At 38.0% G+C, this 20,125-nt stretch overlaps 1 protein-coding gene across 5 annotated transcripts in view; it reads left to right on the forward strand.

Moving 5' to 3' along the window:
* Nucleotides 1-20,125, forward strand: part of Gbeta13F (guanine nucleotide-binding protein subunit beta-1) — a 222,839-nt gene that overhangs the window by 172,104 nt on the left and 30,610 nt on the right. For all 5 annotated transcript variants that reach the window (XM_067141272.2, XM_067141276.2, XM_067141273.2 and 2 more), the window contains exon 7: nt 4,866-4,937. In XM_067141272.2, coding sequence (XP_066997373.1) covers nt 4,866-4,937 — 72 coding nt within the window. The remainder of the gene's footprint in view (nt 1-4,865; nt 4,938-20,125) is intronic.

Raw genomic sequence — 20,125 nt, forward strand, 5'->3', positions numbered from 1 at the left:
CAACACAGATATGTCTTACAGAGAGAATGATATAAGAAAGGGCTAAGGGGGGGAAAGAAGCGGCTGTGGCCTTAAGGTGTAGCTCCAGCATTTGCCTGGTGTGAAGATGGGAAACCACAGGAAACCACCTTCAGGACTGCTGACAGTGGGGTTTGAACCCACTATCTCCCAAATGCAAGTTCACAGCATGGTGTAATCTGCACACTGATCTAGCCAGTTGGTTATGCGGTTTCGGTCACATGACTGTTAGCTAACATTCGGGAGATACTTGGTTTGAACCCTACTGTCCGTAGCTTTGGATATGGTTTTCTGTGGTTTCCCAATTTCACACCAGCCAAATGCTGGGGTTGTACATTAAGGCCCTAGTCACTTTCTTCTCAGTCCTGGCCCATTGTTGCCATAAGCCCTGTCTGTATGATGTAAAACAAATAGCAAGTAAAAAAGTCTGGTATGTTGACGTTCCATTAATTGTAGGTAAAATCGCCAGATGTCTCATGAAGGGCTAGTTGTCTGCTTCTGAGGGGTGCTGCTGTGACTTCTGAGGAATGATCAGATCAATATTTCATCCGTTGAGATGTTACTTTCCTTCTTTCGTATTTTGTCCATTGAAACACTCTAGTCCATTATGCTTCACTGCTGAAAGCATAGGAGAGTTGCAGCACATATTTCCTACATGCTCTTCAACCATTTCACTACCATCACTTCTGTCAGTTTTACTAGCACCATTACTATACCTCCACGTAGTAAGATGGTCTTTTTTCACAATGTTTTTTTGTTTTTCTTAAAGCGAAGGATAGTTGTTCATCTAATACCATGAACATATTAATACCTCATTGGTTCTTGTTGCTGTTTATGAAATTGAGGGGATGGGGGTGTACTCTTGAATTTTGTATTCTTCTCTGTAGCATTGAACAGAAATTTTAACTTCATTGCCTAGTTACCCCACAAACACTACTTTTTCTTGCAAAGTCAGATGTGAATTAAGTCATGGATCACTTTTACCTCATAAGCCTGCAAAATATTGAGAAATTGTAGCATTGTACTAGATAGTCTTTTGAGATGTTTACCAAACTTAGAAATTCCTTTTCTGTTAGACGTAGCCTGTGTTTACCAAAATGACTGTCTCCTAAGCCAACTATTATCATTGACATAAAGATCATCTCCATTACGCATAACCAGTCGAGAGTGGTGTTCGCGGCAACTATAGAACGATAATAAACATTGATCCGGTATAAAACGCCACTGAGACAAAACTTTGCCGCTGGAAACCTCCTTTTTATCGCAGCAATAAGTTCACACCGGTCCCAGTCATTACGTCACTGTGTGTTGGCAAATCGTTGAAATTTGTTTGTGCCTATGTGAACAATCAGAGTGGCAGAATTTTCTTTAATACTGTCACTTTTGATGGGTTGCCAGTTGACCCACTCGTATTCCTGTATAGCAGTATGCAATACCCCTTTCAACTTGGAGTCCAGCATTTCTTACCATTGTCCCCCGCTATTAATGCACGGGCTTGTTTCTGCTTCGGTCACTGGTGGGATTTTCTTTGTTTTTTCGACAGTGTGGTTGAGCCGCATTCTGTGTTTACCTCTTCCTCTTCTGACTCTAAAACCTGAAAAACTTGTTTTGTGTGTCTAAATTGTTCTGTAATTTTATTAAAATGTAACATGTGCCCGGGTATGTCTAAAATTTTGACTTCTTCAAAATCACTTCCGCATATTCCGGCATTTCAGCATTAGTTTTTAGGTTCTTCAACTCAAGGAAGTGCATCCTCTGGATCAATAGATAACATTTTGGTTATTTCACCTTTAGACATTTTGAGTTCCCGAGATTTTATCCTGAATCTTAAATTCAAGGAGTCCAAAGTGAGGTTATCGGAAACAAGATCGTCTGCCAAATCCAACACTTCACTACCAAACATTTCTGTGCCATCACACTACTCAAGGTCTCAACGTTTCCGTACTGAACTGGGAATCGTGACGTTACTTCAAATTATGATCTTCAATCGACCCCATTGTTGGCTTCAAAACCACCTGAATTAAGCCTGTTTATTACCGCAACTTAAGAGAACAAGGTTTATTCTTCCCACTGATAACGTATGTTGCCTTATGATCTAAGCACTTCAAGCTGGACTATTCTCTTGTTTATCAAGACTCAACAACTGGGTTACCTTCTCAAAAATGTAATATTTTACCGTCAGACGCACCACATCATTTCAACTGGTTATAATCTGTCCTATGTTTTAGATGGTTATACGCACCATACCCTCATCATTTTAACGTTACATTTAAAATTTGCTTTAGTAGTGCATTTAAATGTTGTATATAGATACACCTTATGTTCTACAAACCTCAAGCTGGACTACTTTCTCGTGTATCATACCCTAACTATTGTTACCTTCTCTGTTTTGCTTTCATTGTTTTAACTTTTGACAATTTTGCTTTAAACATTTATCCTTGTATTTGCTGTCATGTGTTTTATATTTCAACTAGTCATAGTTTAACATTTGTCTTGTAGGTGCTATCATGTGTTATATATTGCTATTTGATAAGTTGTTTTTGCTCAATTGATTTGTTGGCTGACGATGACGCGCAATGTGCGTCGAAACTAGTACCAGCCTTCTTTAAACGTTATGTGATACATATTCACATCAATAAGCATTCATGGTATTGAACAGGTGGACCTTTAACATTTTGATTTTACTGCTGGCCTTTGGTCACAGGGGTCCCGGGTTCGATTCCCGGCAGGGTCGGGAATTTTAACCATCATTGGTTAATTTCCCTGGCACGGGTGCTGGGTGTACGTGTTGTCTTCGTCATCATCATCATTACGCACAGGTCGCCTACAGGTGTCAATTAAAAAGACCTGCACCTGGCGAGCCAAACCCGTCCTGGGATATCCCGGCACTACAACCATACGACATTTCATTTTGCAGATAGAATGGGCCGTTGTGTTTTTATCATATTCCAAGTCCCAGCCAGATCGAAAAGAGGGCTGCACGTTGTTTCTGTGAACTATTTCGATGCAGGAAATGCTACAAACTCCTCTCGTGCTGTTTTAGAAGCTCTGCGTGGTTATAGCGTACCATATGATGCAAGTTGAAGTGTTTGTTAGTGACTGTGCCGTGTACATGATCCGGTGTTAGGAAACATTAATTGTGGTCATAGGGGATCATTTAATGCATGTACAGTGCAGGGCACATAAGAACAGCTTAGTTGGCAATAGTTGGGATGCAGTGATGCCAGATTTAAATCATGTGGTGGCGATGGTAATCTGCATTTTTGAACACAAGAAAGCGAAAATATAATTATTTACAATTCTTAATATCAAAGTATGGTGCTTCAAAGGAAGCAAACCTTTTTCCTGCACCTGTCATAACCCGATGTAATAGCAGGTTTCAGGCTGTCTTCTTTTTGAGTGCTTACTTTACTGATGTTGTCACATTTTTCAAGATGTCTGACATGAAAGACATCAACAACTATAGTATTAAGTACCTGACTGATCTGAGTGACAGAGAAGTGAATAGGCTCAACTCCCACATGGTTTTTATCACAGATCATGCAGCTGGATTGGTTGACCTCCTTACTGAACTTAAAGGGTCTCTGTATCCTACCTCTCATCTCCTCTACCCCAAACTGCGTAACCTTGATGCAGTTTTACCTTCATTTGTGAAGGGAATTTTTCTGCGGCAACTAATGATGCTTTGATTAAGCTCACTCCTCTACAGTAGGCTGCATGTAGAGACACATTTGTCAAAGCTGCTCATTCTTCACAGTGCAAGCTAGCCACATTGAAAGCTAAAGACCCCAGCCATAAGTAATTTGTGTTGATTTCTGAAGCTTTGTATCAAAAAAATGTAATATTGAATAACACTGATAAATTAGATGAGCTTGAGAAATTGTTTGGAGTAACAGATCTCTCACAAAACAGTATGTGGTCTGGTTATACTGTTCTCTGAAACATTTAATTCAAACCCAGATGAAAGAAAGTGAAAAATGTGATGTCATGCTTGCATTAACTGCAGCTCAGACAGAGTTCAGCATATTTGCTAAATACTGTCTTGAGTTGTTGTGGACCCCAATGAACAATGTAGATAGCGAGCGTGTGTTGTCTCATTACAGCACTAGTTACAGACAGACAGTGCAATTTGAAAAAAGCAATGCCGAAGTACTGACAGTGCTTTCGTTTGAACAATGAATTTGTATTGTGTGTGAACCAAGGACAATAATTGCACTTCATAAACTTGGAATCGTTAAAATTAATAATACCGTGCGATTATTTTTAACTCTGTAAATAGATGCTAATTTTGGAAAAAATTGATGCTAATTTTGAAACAAATACACTAGACGCTAATTTTTCAGGTCCCTACAGATAAGACTTGTTATTGGAAACGACTAAGCTGAAAGATGATCAGATATCGTGCGAGAGCTGAGGTATTTTAAGACTCGCATCAGATTCATTCACAACATGATTACTTATGTAACAATTGTAACCGGCATCCCGATTTTTTTTTTTTTGGCAGCAAACGGGACAGGATTATTATTAGTAACATTAATTTGTGTCACGAAGTTTGAATAAATCTGTAAGTATACGTTTCCAGACCCATGCTGTCATAACCTTCTTTTCTTCTCTCTATGTGAAGAATCCATTCCTAAATTTTTGCCGTCAAGTTCTGGTACATCCTGTATATAAGAAAACAGAAAGGTCCAGTAATACTGCCTTGAGGAATTCCCCTGTTAATGATTACAAATTTTTTGTTTACGTGAACATTTCTGTTAATATGCTAGGCACATTTATTCTAGTTTCCTAAGTATTTCTTTTGGACTCAAGAAGAATTAAAACTGATTTGCTTTCTCTCTTTTCAGCTTTGGGACATCAGAGAAGGGTCCTGTAAACAAACTTTCCCTGGTCATGAATCAGATATTAATGCTGTTACTGTAAGTATTTTCTTACCTTTTTACACTTAGTTGTTAATGAATATACTTAGTGAGGGAGGCTTATTTTAAAATATTGTTTCTCTTAACATGAAAAGTTATTGCTCATCAATTTACAATATTTACGTATTTGTCATGCTGCCATGGTGGGTTCATAATTTTGGTGCTCTGATAAATGTGCAATTAATAAGTTACTTGAAATTTGTATGTTCTCCATCCTAATTCATTACTTTCTTATCTCAGTAATATACTTAAAGAAACAAGCTAATACTTAATATCTCAGTGTATCTAATCTAACCCCATTCTGCATGTGCTAACCTCTAAAGGTTTTGTATGTTGTGAAATACGTGATGGCTGTAGTAATTGCTTGTTTTATCAATCCCTGTGGTTCGAATTCTATGTTTAATGGGAGGTCCCATGGTGATGTCCACAATATCAGGTTGTGTGAAACTAGAGTCTTGCTTGCTCATCTGTCCTAAGGTGGTATAATTTTTGCCATGTTTTATTGCTAAAATTGTTATTTTGCATGCCTTAACAAGATAATAATAATAATAATAATAATAATAATAATAATAATCGTATGGCCTTAGCTACCGTGTGCAGACATTTCAATTTGACGCCATCTGGCTGTCTGCTCGTCAATTTCGACGTTCCGTTTTACTCTAGGCCCCCACTAGATGGCAGACCAAGTAAACCGAAACTCTCTTGGGCGTCTATGGCTGAGATTTAATGAATTTTGTCGGGTAAACACCAAATGTGTCACCAGAGATCTTTTACATGCCGACATCGTACGACATGGAGTGTCGAATGGACTTTTTTCCGCCCTTCAAAAATCCGACTACCTCTGCCGGGTTTGAACCCGCTATCTTGGGATCCGGAGGCCGACACTCTACCGCTGTGACATCACATTGCAACTTCCATGAAATTTTGCTTATATATTCTATGTATAATAAAATGCTCATTAACTTAGGGTTTGAATGTTAGTCTCTCAAATCAACCTAGGAGTGACAAAGACAAAGACTTGTGACTCTTGCCTTGGACACATTGAAACAATATCATTGGGCAGAGGCAATTTCAGTGGCTTCATTTGTGCCACTTCAGGAGAAAATATAAAAGTTGGGGAAAAAATTCCCATTCATATGTTCAGGAAGAAGAAGCAGAAGCAGCTGGGAAGGCAGCAACAGTAGTAAAAGTTGTGCAGACAATCTGAGAGCGGTTATTGGACAACACTCCTTGTGCCGTATACAGCACTGAACAAAGTGGCTTCATGTGCAAAATGCGAGTCAAACGGATCCCATCTTCTATTGGCGAAAAGCATCAGTTGGTTAAAGTCCTGGTAGTGTTTCCTGGTGTGGTAGGCTGTGTAGCAATGATCTCTGTGAAGGGGCACACAACTTTTGAAAGTGTACCTTGCCTCACTTCGTTTGCCATTGCTGGAATACACTCTGCAATTTCTGGTTGGATTTTGTTTCCTTCCTGTAGCTGGAATTTCAACTAGAACATCGCTGGAAAAATCCGAATACTTATCCACATATAATTCAAACCTCGTCTGTGTCTAAGCTCGTGTTCAGTGTAGGGAACACCATCTTACCCACCTCATGGCTTCTTGAACGATGTAAACATGAGGTCGGAAAACTTGGCATATGGATCACAAAACAGATGAACGTAAAGCAAAGCTAGCATGGAATAAACAAAAGCTTCAACACCAAGATTCTAGTAACCTTGACCGCCAGCTAGTTTCGGAAGTTTCGACAGATTTCGCCGAACGTACGAGTCTCGTGAAGACGAGTTAACTCGTGTCCCGTCCGCAACTCTCGGCCAGCCAAACTCTTCTCCCATCCGCAATATGTTAATAGTAGTACATTTAATGGTATGAAAGGAAGAAGTGTTTACACAGAAAATTATAACCCACAAAGAATATTGTTAGTTTTACTTTAATGTTGTACCCTTATCAGAAGTCTTTTAACTGCTCAAGCCGGTGCGACGTGTAAAGACCTAGAAAACATAAGCCAGGAGCGGTTTGACATATACCTGTATGTGCTATGCTAGTGATGTTTTAGATGTATAACTGCGTGCCATCTGTTGTCAACGTGAACTTCTAGCACGGCTCGCAGCACAGGGTATCATTCTATGCAGGGGAGTATCTTTTACCGTAATGCGGTATTGTGTTGGTGTAAAAAGAATTTGTTTCATTAATGTCAATCGTTGTAAACAACATGGTGGCGACTTGCATATTCTTTATGTAATGCAGCTCTCGAACGCATATTAGGTGAAAGTATTGATGAGAATAATCCGAGTGATAATGAAAGTGTTAGTGATGATGACTATGTACAGCAGGAAATTACGTATGATGTACATAATGATCGTAATAGAAGTGAATGCTCACGGAGTGGTTAGACACCTGTTGTTAAGAATTTTATTCTGACAAGAAGAAAATTAGGCATTTTTTTAACTTTGCATGCCACCTTTTTTTTATGTAGATAAGACATCTGCATGATGTGAACTGCGTAGCCATTTACCGTATTTTATCACGTAATTAACACACTTTTTTGACGAATAATACAGGCAACAACTTCGGATGGGTAAGTTATTCGAGGAATTCAGATATTTAAAAAATTATTTACAATTATTTACATTTAAAAGATACATCAGATTTAATATACACTCAATTGGTTAAACTCGTTTGCGGTTGATCGTCATTTGGCGTAAAATTCCTACGTGGGATTCTTTCTGAAAATTTATATAGGGTACATCAGTTAAGTTGGATATGTGGACTGGAAAATATTCTTCCCGTTACGAGATGGCAATACTTCCTGAAGTGAAATAAACATGTTTTAATAAAAGTACAATTCATGTAAGTACATAATAATGACATACTGGCAAAAGAAAAAAACTGTCTAACACGAGAACGGCTAGGCATCAAAGGAGGGAGAACCCCTGCTACATTTCTCCAAACTGTTCGTATCCAATCTTGTACGACTGATGTGTCCGTCCACTCTTTTCCTTGGATACAAACGTGGATCTCTCGTGGAAATTCTACTTTAGGCACTGTTTTTCGTTTTAGAACAACGTAACGTGCAAGCTTTCTGCCATCAACTGTTAGAGCAAGCATGGCAGTAAATCATCGTTTTTTGCTTCCGGTAGCGCGTACGCAATATCCCTTTCTTATCGATTGTTCGACTTAGTGGCATGCGGACCTGTGGTTCATATTTGGGAGAGCAAATGTTCTTTCACTTATCGCTTCTCAATCACAAAGCGATGAAAATCAATTACTTGGTTGAAATCATTCAGCGTTTTGTGGCTTTCTCTTCAGAAAATTGATGAAGCCTTGGCTAACCTTCAAATCCGAGACACTGATTCCATGTGCAGCAGCTATTTCTCGTCCTTTAAAATACAGCATTTCGTGAGAAACTGCATATCCAACATTCGGTAACAAAATCATACATTTAACAGATTGGAGACGCCGCCTCTAGTTTCTACAGGCGTGTGATTTCATTCCTACTGATGGCACTCGGAAAACCTATGAGCGTATGTTTTCACTGTGGCTAGGAAGAGAAGCCACTGTTCCAGCGAGCTCTTACTTCAGCAGAACACTGCCTGATGCTTCTAGTGAGCATACAGTTTACTAGTTATGTATTATCGAATATAATACCGAGCTATATGCCTAAAACTATTGACACACTACTGAGTCAAGCTGTTTCAGTGAATACATGCATGATATATATCATTAAATCTTTTAATTTAACAACTAAACAATTCAAGCAATATAGATGGTTCAATGATCATAATCCATGAGGAACTGTTTTACACAAAATGGTCAATAAAAATGGTCTTACACTGTATAACAGTACTCTAGAACAAAATTAGCCGACAGTGCATTCTTGCAAAGATCTCTCATGACAGAATGTTTAAAAGGCTTTATATATCGCCTCAAGGCCAGTTGTATATTTTTAACAGCTATTAAGATATAATTATCAAAAGAAAATTTTATCTGAAACTTGGTGCTATAATTAATTTTATGCTTAGTTAAACATTTAACAACGCCAGGAGATACACATGTACAGAACTGTATATAGAACATTTTGTCTTTTCTAGAACCTTACAAGGAGGTATTTAGTCTTTGTTTTTCAACTATCCGAATGTTTTATGATATAACGTAATTGTAAATAACAAGCTTATTTTACAAGTGTTTGTACATACATGTGTTTTAAATATTCTAATGTAACTAGTTAAATGTCCTTGTTACTTCATCCTAGGCTGATGATGGCAAATAAAATTGCCAAAACCGGTACCGAATAACAATAAAAATGTGACGTTTTAATTATTTCACATTCTTTTATAGTATTGAACAGGTGGAAAACCCTACCCTTAACTTTGATTGTAATTCAAGGGCACAAAATTTAGACGATGATTCCATATTCGATGTTCTTATGGAAGACTCGGGTTCTGAAATGGAGGACAATGGTGGCGATTTCAAACAATGTGACCATGATGATTCTGACGCTTCAGGCAAATACACTTATTATTTAGCTAATTTCAAATAGGTACAAAGTGGGTTCTGTAATATAGTTTTATTCCAGGTCCCTAATAATTTGGGTTCTTTCCTGTGTGCAGATGACAACCTGCAGAAACCCAATGCAGGGAGGAAGCGTGCAGTTCAGAGACCCGCTATTGATGACGGATGGTCATCTACCGATAATCTTTCTCAATTACTTGTACTTTGAGAAAAAAAGTGGCGTCAGAATTCCAATGGATAATAAGTGATGCAGGGGAATGTTTTAGTAATTATCTGAACATACATATTTTTAGGAACGTAAAATCGGAAACAAATCGTTATGCAGGCGATGCAATAAAAAAGAAAAGAAATTGTAGTGAACAGATAAAGCAAAGATCTCTCTTCGGCTCCTGGACTACAGTTACATTGAGGGAGATTTATCACTTCTTTGCAATAATCATTCATATGTGTTTGGTTGTGAAGCCAAAGTTGACAGATTATTGGGCAAAATCGCAGATTCTTCAAGCTCTTTTTCTGAGGTCACTCCTATCTAGGGATAGATTTTGAGCGATTTTGTCATTTTTACACTTGAATGACAATCGAACCTATGTTCCCAAAGGTCAACCCAACCATGATCCCCTGCATAAGATTAGACTGATTTATGACCATTTTATTAGAAAATGTAAAGAAAATTTCTATCCCACTGAAAATTTGATGGTTGATGAGGGCATATGTCCCGAGGCCAGGTAGGTTTCCGTGTTTACATAAAGAATGAGCCAACCAAGTGTGGAATCAAGTTTTACATTGTCAGTGATGCAGAATCTGGTTACTTTTGCAACTGTGAAATTTATACAGGGTTGGCTGGGGGGAACAAATAACATTGTTCAGGAACTAATAAATCGGTTATGTGGTCCTTATTTCAACAAGGGTCACACTATTTATATGGATAGATTCTTGACCAGTGTCCCATTGTTTCATCATTTGTGGAGCAGGAAACAATGGCAGTTGGCACTGTTCAGAAAAATAGGAAAAACCTACCGACAATTTTCAAAACAACTAAATTGATAAAGGGTGAAGTATTATTTAGACGTAAACAACATTTACTTGCACTCAAGTGGAAAGACACAAGGGATGTTCATTCTTTCATCAAGACATGAGGCAAAAATAACACGTGTTCAGGTAAAATGTAAGGGAGGAAACATAAACAAAGAAAAGCCCGATCTAGTATTAGATTACAATAATAATAAAACTGGGGTGTATCATGGGGGTCAGTTCCTTAGTTATTATCCATTCCAACAAAAGCAACTGAAATGGTGGAAAAAAGTATTTTTCCATACCTTTTGCATGGCTATTGTAAATTTCTTCATAATTAACCAGAAAACTGGGTCAAATCTAAAGAAAGCACATTTAGAGGGCTTCATGATTAAATTAGCAAAGAAGTTTGTGGAAATGGGAAGCACTGACAATCTAGTACCAAGCGTGAGTAATATCGCAAATTCTGCTGCGCGACTGACTGGTAGGCATTTTCCTGAAAGAATTCTGCCCACCACAGGAAAGCAGTACACATCTAGGTACTGTAAAGTATGTTCAGACAAAGGGCAAAAGAATAATGGAAAGAGAATTCGGGGGGAAACGCGATGGTTCTGTAGCATTTGTTATATTGGTTTGTGTATGCCGGATTGTTTCAAGGCCTACCACACTAAAGCTAATTACTGCTTATAAACAATGATACCCATGCCAATTGACCTCGTAGGCTAGACTATGTATACATAAGTAGCATGTTTTAGTTGATTTGTTCTCAATATTTGCAAAATTTTAAAATGTTAACCTCACTGGTAATCCATAGCAACATCAGGAATTTTTTTTTATTTTATTTTTTTTTTTTTTTTAACATACCATGTTAATAAATACATGAAAAATAAACTGATGTACTATTGTAATAAAACATTTTTATGAAGAGGAAAGTCAGGTCTTTCTAATTATTCCAACAGTTTTTGCAACCATCGCTTTACCTAATCATGAAAAACTTCTTAACTCTCTTGGAGCCAGGCGGTACTGCGAGCGTCCGCCCTTTAAATTGCCAGAGCCGATGAGATCGGCCTTTAAATATCCGTGCGGAAGTTGCCAGAGCCGATTACATCGGCCGGCTGGAAATTCTGTGATATACATACTTTTTTGGCAGTCTATAGTGACGTGCATACTTTTGTGACAACCTGTAGTAAAGGGGCTACAAGTTATTATGTGCCTGACCTTGCTTTGGAATTTCTAAGAGGGTGTTCTAGCTTTCACAAGAGTTGTTTCCTGTGTTTAGAAATACCGCTAACCGGTCAGTACAAGATTGCTTCTTACAGTGTGTGGATTCTTGACAGCAGAATGGCAAGTGGATCACGTGATATATTTTCAGCAGGTATTGATGACAATAAATGAATGGAATATTTGGAACAATGCGAAGTGAACGCGGATGATTTATCGGATAGCGATAGTGAATTTAGTTCGGAGAGTAGTGATGAAATTATACCAGACACGCCCCCGGGATCACCACAGCTAAAGAAGAGGCGTTTATTTGTTTCTAATGGCAGTAAAGCAACTGTGAATACTGTTGTTGATGAAACTAGTGATGACGAAGATGATGATGATGATGATGTCTCTGGAGAACATTTTGTGGAAATTTCTCCCAATGAACCTGACAACGTTCCTCTGCCTCCTGTTTCGTTCATGGAAATTCCTGGACCTAAACATGCCCCTCCGCCTGATTCTCCGCCCATATCATACTTTAATTTATTTTTCACTTTTTCTCTGCTAAACCTTATAGTCACAGAGACCAATCGCTACGCTGACCAACTCCTTACTTGTAATGAACTGTCACCTAATTCCCGCTCTCGATGTTGGAGACGCACTACAATTGATGAAATAAGGGCGTTCATTGCTGTCATCATGAATATGGGACTGATAAGAAAACCTACCATTGTTTCGTACTGGAGTACTGTAGACCATTTCATTACCCCTTGGTTTGGTGAAATGTTCTCAAGGAATAGGTTTCAGCTTATTTTGAAATTTTTTCATTTAGTTGACAACAGTAAGCTTTCTCCTCCTGGCTCTCCAAACTATGATCCCTGTGTTCGATTCCAGCCTCTTGTAGATCATGCTAATAGGCTATTTAGACACCATTATACTCATCAGCAACTTTCCATAGACGAAAGTTTACTTGGAACTAAATGCCATACACAACTACTCCAATACATGCCGAATAAGCACCATCACAAGTGGGGGATAAAATTTTGGATGTTGTGTGATGCAGTTAGTAAGTATTGTGTTGGTTTTTATACCTACCGAGGAGCAAGATCCACTGAAGACAGAAACGAAATCAGAATTAATGGACTGGCCTACACTGTAGTGACCAAACTCATGTCCCTAGGGAATTATTTTATGAAAGGTTTTCACGTTTACGCAGATAATTATTTTACGTCAATCCCCCTTGCAAAACATTTATACTCACTTGGAACATTTATTACCGGCACTATACGAAGAAACAGGCCTGCATACTAAATGTGCAGCTCTTCATAAGTGCCCTAAATAAACAAAATATATTTGAAGTTCTACTTGAACAAAAAACAGAGATTTTATATGACGTTGTGTTACGCTTTTTATTGTTCCTGTTAGTGTTAGTGATAAGTGATTAGTGTCAGTGATAAGTGATTAGTGTTAGTGTAAATAACTTTAAGTGCTTCAACAGTGGTCTCAAACTTTGAACAACATTATATAGCGGTGACGGGTCTTCTTCTAAAAAATTTTCGGTGAGTAAATTTATTTTGTCATTTTCCTTCTTTTTTTACTAGTGACATAGTAAATTTGTGCTTGCATTTTTTTCTTTTCTTTTTCTCGTTCAGAGCAATTATTTTGTTCATAAATGAATTCTCTATCATTACGTAAATGCCGGTCCCCACGGGTCAAGTGTAGTGTGCCTGCCTCTCACTCGGAGGTCATGGGTTCGATTCCCGGACAGGTGAGCGATTTTTACCTGGGTCTGAGTGTTGGTTCGAGGTCCACTCAAACTAAGTGACCCTAAGTGATGACAATCGAGGAGAGATCTTAGGCTAAGAGAGCTACCTTGGTCTAGAAAACCATGAATAATGAACGAGATAATTCGTCCCACTGACCATGCGTCACCTCGTAAACTGCAGGTCTTCGGACTGAGCAGCGCTCGCTTAGTAGACCAAGGCCCATCAGGGCTTTAGTGCCATAGATGTTTTAATTACGCATATTGTATTGTATTGTAAGATGTTTTTAAAAATAGATACTGAAACAGAAAACTAGAAAAGGGGATTTCCGATCAAATAAAAACTATAATCTCAACTATTATTTTTTTACTTTTTAATAACTCAAAACTATTTTTATACAATCTACACCACATATATAAAATTTATCTTAAGTGTTTGCCATACATCGATATATACATGAATTTTATCGGTGAGTAAAATTGTCTTATTTTCATTAGGGACATACGTTTGAATTTTAATTTTTTATTTTTTATTTTTTGCGTTCAAAATAATTATTTTATAGAATTATATTTAGAAATAAATTCTGCATTTAGACGTATATTATTTTGTATCGTAGATGATATTTTCAAAGTAGATATTGAGAAAGAAAGTGCAAAAATGTTTTTCTCTTCCTAAAAGTAAACGTTTTCGACAACCATAATATCAACAATAATATTTTTTAATGATTTATATCACTCTAAATCAGTTGTTTATTTTATGTAGTCGACGTATAGAAAATTTCTTGCCGGTATTTGACATACACCGGTAGATATACGCGAATGTTAAAATGCACGTAATTCTACTAAAAACGGCCTGGCACTTTACAGTAGTAGAGTGCAGGCGGAGCTCTGGCCTCTTCCAGCTGCTAGTGAGCGGCCGATCAGATCGGCTCCTGGCTCCAAGAGGGTTAAAGCGTTAAAAATCCCGCGAATCTGGAGGATAGCACCTTCAAATACGGCTGTCTTCAACATGTCCAGCAGATCCTCCCCTATTTTCAGAAACTAGCTACTTTTAGGTCCGCAAAACGCATTGTGTGCCTTGTCGGTTGCTTGAAGTGTACTTCCCTGTTACCATAGTAGCACAAGATGCATTTGGACATTGAATAATTGTGGCCCAATTCCCGTATGGTTCGGTGTAAGTGATCACTGCGAGTTTATATGATGCATTATTAATTGAATACTTGCTCACTGTGGACTAACAAAGAATCTTAGAACCACAGTAAACGCATGTCATGGACCCAAAACACTTGTAAAGTAAGTTTGTACCAGACTGGAATAGTGTCAATAGTCACTTCTGTGCTGATTCTCTCTCTGAACAAGTGCAGTGGTATTTCCTCCCAGCTGATTACAGCACGTTGCCCAGTATTTGGAATAGTGATGGGACATTCGATTCATTTTACTGAATCGATTCATTTGGTTCCGTTCACGTTACTGAATCGATGCAGTGATCCGATTCACGGCACATTAGTCACCGCTCCTACTGCATCTGTGTAGTATGTGCTGGTAAGACAGCAGCAACAGCATTCAGTGCTCGCAGCTGCCATCTGGTCTTCATACTATGAACTCCTTCCTTAGAAAAAAATGCTAGTCTCTCTAATACATCGAAGGTTTCCGGCGACGCAGGGTGGGAAAGGTAAGGATTAGGAAGGTAGCAGCCATGGCCTGAATTAAGGTACAGTCCCAGCATTTCCTGGTGTGAAAATGGGGAAACTACGGAAAACCATCTTAACAGCTGCCGACGGTGGGATTTGAACCCACCATCCCCCGAATGCAAGCGCATAGCTGCGCGATACTAACCACACGACAACTCGCTCAGTCATTTTTGAAAATATGTACTTTTCTGTCAGTTGACGATTTTTTAAAATTGTCATATTTTGTATAGGCTACCCGAGATTGATAGTAGCCAGCTGGTTTTCTGATTAAACATACTGTTGGTTAAGTTATTGCGTCTGTCCACATATGATTGAAGTCTTGTGCAACGATGTGACATATGAACTGAGAGAATACTGAGCCGTACTTCCCAATATAAAACAGGTACTTCTGAGTGATCATGAGCATGACTCGTAGTCATAGGGCAGGCTAGAGTCGAGTTTGTCAAATGTCAACTCAGTTACAGTACTGAGATTCATTAAACTAATAAATAGTATAACCTAATAGCCTACCTACTTACTAGCTATTTCAGAATTATGTTTTGACTACCTTTTTAACACTGCAAATAAATGCATCTGTAAGAAGAGGACAGTGAATGCAAATCGGTATTATTTTCAAATGGGCTGAGCTCGAGAGTCCATTATAGCATAAGGTTCTTTCAGTGTACTATGGCTCACTGTATATCTCGCTGCAGTGGAAGCTCGGCTCTCCGCGTGTCCAGTGAGCAGATAAGGAGCCGTGTGTATCTTGTGTTTCACTGAGCCACGCTTGTTCACGATTCTTTCGAAGTGCCATGATTCACTGTCTTGCTGCAGTGGAAGCTCGGCTCCCCGTCAACGTCCAGTGAGTGCGCCACTCAGCACTGTCTGCTGGGAGTAAGCTGAATCGTGTGCCTTGAGCTCGCCGTTCCTGTTAATCGATTCACTCGGACACTTGAATGAATCGATACACTGCTTTGAATCGTGCATTCAGTAGCAAACACTAATTTGGAATGCCTGGTTTCGCAATAGGTAGGCTGCTCCTGAGTAGTTGGCATCTTTATTACGAAACACGTCCGGAGCTGCTTGATGGATGTTCAAAGAAGTGGTTGCGTTGAATACGTGAACATTCCTTTTTCTCCACTTTGGACTCAAAAATATTGGGATGCGTGAATTATGTAAGGGCGTTGTAATTATGCGAGAAAATACGGCGTTTTTAACTAAATCAGACAAGTCATTTAGAAGTTATAGCAATGTTTGCGACAACATGTAAAATTGTGATATTTTTGTAAAATTTATTACCACTCTAGGGTAAAACTTGGCCAACTTATAATACCACTTAGTGGCCATCCTCAGCCAAATAAAAATTTAACAGATTATGTGATAAATAAGACATATGTATACCGGACAAAGTGTTGCAGGAATAATTATAATATTGAAATACATATAATAAAAATCATGATTATGATCTTCTTGTCATTATATGATGGCTTTGAGTTGACTTAGGACCTCAGGCAAAGAAGTAAATTTGGGAATGGTAGTCGGAATTAGGAATGAATAAACATACAAAAAAGGTATTGAAAAGGAGGAAAGTTAAGCGACTCGCTTCTAATGTCTGATGTAGAACAAGCACCGACTTGCTGGAGGAGCAGGCAGGCCATGTAAACAAAGGAGTGGATACGAACAAGCACTGACTTGTTGTAGGGAACAGACATTGTAAACGAAGTTATAAACCTGATATATGCGATTTTATAAAATTTTAAACGCAGCGATCGGCGTTTACTTGAGGCGGACTTTTAACTTCGCATACCTTCACATTTTTCTAAATTTTGCGAAATGTGGTAACTTTTATTAATAATTTTAAGATACTGTTTACAAGAACAACAAATGCACATTTTGTGAAGGAAAAAAACACAAATGTGTACGTTGCATAATGTCTGAGTAATATATTTGAAAGTAATCATCGCGTGTTTGCTTGACGGTGTCGTGGGATTACATACGCGAATCTGTGCTATAGTGGCATGGCATGAAGGGCTAATAAACCTTTAACTCCGCATCAAATACGATCACTGGATGATAAAATATATATATTTAATATCACAGTAAGTAACAAATTAGGGGCTTGATGGCACAGCGGTCAAACTGCTTGCAGCCATGAAGACAGGCTGGGTTCGAGTCTCGATTAATGCATCTGTGATTTTCGACATGAAAGTCGCATCCAGTGGATTGGATTTCACGTGAAATATGAAGTTCTGTCGCTTGTGATAGTGAGATTATCGGTTACATAAAACTACAAGCTTCCTTCCTCCCAATAATAATAATAATAATAATAATAATAATAATAATAATAATTTTATAACTACATATACTTGTACGGACATGTAGCCTAAGTAAAGTGTTTTTATGAATTTTCAGACATTTATTTAACATTAATAACAGTGAATGTAAAATGAACTAAGAATTTAAAAATACCTGGACATTCAACGCTCACTGGTACGTAGCCTCCAGTATGAATGAAAGCTTAATCAGAAAAAATATATATAAAATGAAAAAGCCATTTTTGTTCATTCTGCTTCTTGTATAGACTCATCAAAATACCATTTGTCATGAGTAAAACGAGGCAATAAACATCACCATCACTTTCAGTTATGGTACAAACATAACACTTGAATATTTCTTTCCGCTGTATTTTCCAAGGACGAAGTCTCCCACTTCGAAAGTCGTATCACAGGGTGGATTTTTGTCATCTGCTTCGATCTTGTAGTCTGGATGTATAGTGTGTGTGGTAGTAGTTTCTGAATAATAATTTCTTGCCTGAACTATGTAATTTTTTTTTTTTTTTTTTTTTTTTTTTTTAATGGCTCCACATTGTGAATATCATATGTTCCTGGTACTGCACAGACATAGGCGAAGCGGCTTTTCAGAAGGGGTTTAAAACTCCTTTACATCTTAAGAGGGAACACATATAACATTTGTGTTTGCTGAGTTTCTTTTCATTACTTCCACGACATCGTGCACGTTTATAAGGTCTCTTTTTGTACGTAGAGCAACAGTTAAATTAAGTTTTAGCGTTCTGCCAACACTGTCAACAGCACCTTTCCCTTGACCAGACGCAAAAAATTCCAAGCTACATTCATTCCAAACGTTTCCTTAAAAAACGTTACGTTTGCGAGCATGAACCTTGCTTGAACTGGCTCGCCGCCCCGTCCGAGAAGATAAACATTGTTGTAATTTCTGGTCGTTTTTCCTTGTTGTCTGTTAATACTGTGCTTAAAAATGAGTGCGTGGCATATTTGTCATGCTCCATATAGTCAGACATAATCGCATATGAAGCATGATTTCCTCGTGCAAACCACGCAACAGCAGTAAATATCACAATTTGTCAGTGATGCCAATAACTAAGAATTTCATCTTGTGGAAGAATAGTGAAATTCTCCATGAAATCCACTTGCAAAACCATTGAATTTTCAGTCTTTTGTTTTTTCTGCACTTCGAACATTTTGCTTTGCAGTTTTTTAAATATTTGTGTGTTTCATAAATAAGGGGGACAATTTTACTAGTTTATCAAAGCACTCTTGAACTGTGCCAGATTCTTGAATTTGCGATATCTGATTTTAATCATCATTTTGCCACTGGTACCACTCTATAAGTCCTTCTTTATTTAAAGCATCAATCAACAAATGGAAATTTTATTGCTGCTTGCACAGGCACACATTTCTTGGAGTTTGATGTTGCAGAGAAATGTACTTTGGTCAAAGTCCGCAAAATGAAGATCGACCGATTGCGTGATGTTTGTATTCTTGTTTAAAAAGTTCATATGGTTCTTGCATTGTGACGCACATAAATAGTTTCTGTTGTTTTAATTTTTGTCCAGAACTATCCTTTACGGATATAAAATCTCTCGCTCAAGTAGATGGCCAACTGATATCATAGTGATTGAGGAATTCAAGAACTTCTTGATCTGGAACTGAAGACTCACTGCGGTTGCACTCAGCGCAGAAACAACTTCCCGTTTCTTCCGCGGACTCGCTGGTAAAGTCTGCTCCAAGCACTTTACAGCTTTCCCCAACGTTTGTTTGCATTTATAAGCAGGACATCGGCGTACTCTGCTCTGCAATCGATGTAGATGGTTGTGTTGTTGAACTTGTAGTAGAGGAAGTAACTGCTGATAAGCCCTGAAGTTTCTTCTGAGCTCTGTATTTCTGAAATGATTCTCATACCTGTTGGTGGCGTACACGTAACTGGGCAGGTGTCATCTTCCTTCTCCTTGCATGCCCTTCCTTTCTTTTAAAATCCTCCTCATTCTTTTTCTTCTCGTGATACAGTTTACAACATTCCTTGTAAGCGACATTACTAAAAATAACCTTAGTTTGAACACAGATTGCTGTTCTAAAATACGTCCTTTACAAGCGAGTGTGGTGCAGAAACTGAATCCCAAGAGCAGCGTATTGCATCGCATAGTGACTTGCATTCCTGTACACATGGCTCCATGCGATGGGGAACTCCCCGGCTGCCCGCTCGTGAGAACGTCGTAAACACGCAACGTATTTTACTGTCAGCTTCATACGAATCCATTTGAAATCTTAAACAAATGATATAGCACTTTGAAATGGTGTACAGTATTGGCTTTGCATACCAAATTTTATTCAAAATGAGCCATGCACTTTTTGTCTACAGAAACTTGTATACCTTTTTCGTCGCGTGTTTACACGGCCTGCAGCAATAAATTTATCGCCTTATTATATCTTACATAAACTGTTAATAACCTAAATAAGTACTTTACTACGTAGAGAAAGGGCATTAGAATTAACATTTACCATAATTATTTTGATATCTTTTAATCATAATAAACAGTAATTCCTAAAACCATTAAGAAATATCAAATTAATTCAGACTGCACATAATGGTTCAATTAACCCCACAGTTAGAAATTGAAAGACATCAGTAAATGAATACATATCATAAAATTAATAAAATTTCATGTTTTATCCGTCATAAAAACAAATTGTTGAATTTTATTTTAAACTATACT

Source organism: Anabrus simplex, chromosome 2, assembly GCF_040414725.1.
Source record: "Anabrus simplex isolate iqAnaSimp1 chromosome 2, ASM4041472v1, whole genome shotgun sequence".
In the NCBI taxonomy this organism is placed as follows: Eukaryota; Metazoa; Arthropoda; class Insecta; order Orthoptera; family Tettigoniidae; genus Anabrus; species Anabrus simplex.